We start from the raw sequence: 3,566 nt of genomic DNA, 5'->3' as shown, positions 1-3,566 counted from the left end.
AGATATTGGTCTATAGTTGGCTAACACCTCTGGATCCAGGGTGGGCTTTTTTAGTAGAGGTTTAATTACAGCTACCTTAAAAGACTGTGGTACATAGCCTGTTAATAAGGATATATTGATCATATCTAATATATGAGTGTTAACTAAAGGAAAGACCTCCTTAAGTAGCCTAGTTGGGATGGCCTGGGAACACCTTGGGGTCCCCCAGGTTAGGGACGTCTGGGGTGCTTTGCCCGGCCTGCTGCCCCCACGACCTGGCCTCGGATAAGCGGATGAAAATGGATGCATGGACATTAAAAAATATATATTATAAAATATAAAATAAAATATATGTTTAACAGTAGAAATTTGGGTTTGTAACAGAGCTCAGGCCCAAAATTGCTGCCGTGGTTCAGGCTCGGTCGAGTTTATGTTGGGTTTGGCCTGATTTTTTGGAGGCCCGATCAAAGCTCTGACTGTAATAACTTTGTTGATCCCCTGACTTTCCATCTTGCGCCATCATCTGGCTGCTAATGACATTCTATCAGCCTCAGCTATACGATGTGTTTAGTGCTAAGTAGCATGCTAACGTGCTAAACTAAGAATGTGAACATGGTAACATTTAACATCAGTGTGTTAGTACAGCCTCACAGAGCTGTTAGCATGGCTGTTTTAATTTGTCTCTCTTTAATTTCCCCTTTAAAGTGTATCTCATCTTGAAACATTACAGACTAACTTCTGTCTTTATAGTGTTACTAATAAATGTAGTTAAAGCACCAGTTTTGACTGGTTAAATCTTTATGACGGCTCCTTTGTGCAATGCTAAATGAACAAAAAGAGAAAACATTGGGGAAGATGTTTAAAATATTACATAGCCACATGAGCTGCTTTCATCTGAGACCACAGCTTAAACTTAGGCCTAAATCTTTGAACTGGTGCGAACATGTGTTTTTATTTCAAAAGTCTAAATCTGTTCAGTTTCAGCCCTGAAGGGGAATCGTGTAATTTGAAAGAATAGAAAATTTATCAAATGAACCAAATAGATTTATGAGCAGAACATACTTTAAGCCCTGAGGGGGGATTGTGCAGTTTGAAGAATAGAAAATTAATCAAACGAACCAAATCAATTTATGAGTCGAACATGAAATTTTTTGATGCATCGACTCAAAAACCTAATTTGTATCACTGCTGGATTAAATCGTTACATCCCCATTGTCCATGTATCCATGTGTGTGTTTGTGTGTGTTTGTACGACAGACACAGGGAGCCCTTTCACACAGCCGCAGCGCAGGAGTACGAGTGGAGCAGAGGGGTGAATGGGCATGGAGGGCAGCAGCGAGCTCGGACCCAGATGCTGGTGTCAAGTGTCGGGGAGGACAGAGCCATCCTGCTGGGCTTCGCCATGATGGCCTTCTCTGTGCTCATGTTCTTTGTGGTCGGCTTCACGATGGTCAAACCTTATGTTAACAGGTACACTGTAGTTTGTCTGCTGATGGTAGAAGGGACATCACATGACAGACAGTAGGACCTGCGTGTGATTTTTAAGAATACAATTAGGGCTGCATTAGCACAAAACAAAGTACAGATGAGGACATGGTCAGAAATAAAATGGATGTGTGTGTTCAACCATCCCTAAAGGTGTAAAGATGTCAACCTGCTAGTGACACTAAAAGAAAAGTCAGGGCTTATTGTCGAGATATTTCAGGTCTGGACCAAAGTTTTAGACTGACTGTCAGACTGACATTGCCATCCTCTGGCATGGCTAAAATAACTTTTAAGTTAGACATATTAATAGGTAATAAGTAAAAAATACTCAAGGTATGTCAAAGCAATCTACTTTCCTGGCTGCAATTGTTTACTATAACAGTGATTCCCAACTGGTCCAGCCATGAGGTCCAGATTTCTCCTTAGTCATTAGTTCGAGGTCCACACAGTTCAGTGTATTCAGCGTCATACTTGCGTTTAGCCACGTCACTGAGCTAGTTTGCTGTCTCTGTCAATTAGCTTTCCGCTCGTCACTCACTCTACAGCAGGGAACAGCACTTCAAAGTAGAAGCTCTGTGCCGGAAATTCATTGTACCCCCCAAAAAATTGTTTTTACAAAGTTGACACGTTTGCGAGTCACTTGCGGTCCATTCAGAATGGACCCAGGACCCACTTTTGGACCAGGATCGACAAGTTGGGAACCACTGTACTATAAGATGTTCTACAATATAGTCCTCACATCAGAGATCTAAGAAGAAACAATTCTTGCCTTTTCAGTGTGGTTTAGACACAAGACTTGGAAGCCCTGGGTACACCGACATTGTCCTCTTGTTTTCCAGTAATTGGGAGGAGGAGGCCAGCTGTGTGCTGCTGCAGGCCGACGTCCTAGACGAGTGGGTGGACTGCAGAGGTGTGAGCACCGTGCCTTGCCTCAGGGTGACGGTTAACCTCACGGACTCCAATCACAGGGCTTTTCTCCACTTTGACGAGGAGTCGGTCCTCCTCGCTCCTGAGGTAGGGATTTATGGCAGTACATTCCAGGTTTTTAAGTCTTACGTTACGGCTTTAGGAGCCTCGGGTTTGCTTCACACCCGGCGTGGCTTGTCGACTGTAAGGGAGCAACACCTGCAGGATGCTCCAGGTCCTCGAGGAGTGGATTTCAGCATGACGACTTAAAGTCTATGTGCCACAGCTGACAAGTAGGACCACTCGGTGTAGCAGATGTTTCTCAGGACTCACAGTCATCCATGTTTTCATATTAGACATGTAAGCAGGGACTTGAGAAAGCACCCGAGAAAGAAGTGGAGGCAGAAAGCTGCACCGAACTAGCTGACAGGATGGAAAACTGCTCTGATTCCTGCACCCCTGTGAATAAGCCAGCAGATATTATTAGGAGATGCTCTCATGCTGCACTCCTGTTCCATTCAGAGGAATTATATGAAACATTTTTCAGTAGCAGTGCGGCACACAGAGGCTAGAGAGGGCTGTTATTTTTTTAACAGACAAAATACTGAATCAAAAAAGAACCTTGCAGCTCGTCTCACTGATTGCAATCAGCGCTGCCAACTGTAACAAGCCTGTCACTTGATAAAAATTACACTTGAATCATATCTCTTCTCTCCCAGTGTTTCTACATACCCAAATGTCGCATGGACAGAACTGAACTTCAGGATGAGGTCCTGAAAGTGAAAAACAGCTTGGACACTAAACTGGGGAGCACTGCATCTTGCTTCAGCGACCGCACAAGGCACCCCAGGGACGTCATCCTGAGCAGGAAGTACACCTTTAAGAAGGCCCTATTTGCGTTACTGTGGCCCGTTCTGATGCTGGGTGGTGGGGCTCTGCTGGTGGGCCTTGTGAAGCTGACACAGTGCTTAGCCCATCTCTCCTCTGAGATGTGCTGTGAGACTGCAGCAGGCAGGCTGACATCAAGATACACTCAGGGCAAACTGTACAGACTCCTCCGCAGGTCCAGCATGCAGTCTCCTTCATGACATATCCAACAACTGTGCTGCAACATGCCAAAAATCCCTTTTGAAAACATGTAACTGGTACATAATATGAATCAGGGCTGGTATGTATAAAGCAGACTAAAATTCTGG

At 44.4% G+C, this 3,566-nt stretch overlaps 1 protein-coding gene across 1 annotated transcript in view; it reads left to right on the top strand.

Annotated features, from left to right (window-relative positions):
• Window positions 1-3,566, top strand: part of kcnmb3 (potassium calcium-activated channel subfamily M regulatory beta subunit 3) — a 7,822-nt gene extending 4,256 nt beyond the window's left edge. Inside the window, exons 2-4 of the mRNA XM_050075144.1 lie at window positions 1,237-1,449; window positions 2,304-2,478; window positions 3,090-3,566. Of these exons, the coding sequence (XP_049931101.1) occupies window positions 1,237-1,449; window positions 2,304-2,478; window positions 3,090-3,458 (757 nt within the window). The 3' untranslated portion in view covers window positions 3,459-3,566. The remainder of the gene's footprint in view (window positions 1-1,236; window positions 1,450-2,303; window positions 2,479-3,089) is intronic.

The sequence above is a fragment of the Epinephelus moara genome, chromosome 21, assembly GCF_006386435.1.
Source record: "Epinephelus moara isolate mb chromosome 21, YSFRI_EMoa_1.0, whole genome shotgun sequence".
Taxonomy (NCBI): Eukaryota; Metazoa; Chordata; class Actinopteri; order Perciformes; family Serranidae; genus Epinephelus; species Epinephelus moara.
The sequence above is the reverse complement of the archived record's forward strand: the minus strand, read 5'-3'. Positions and strand labels throughout refer to the sequence as shown.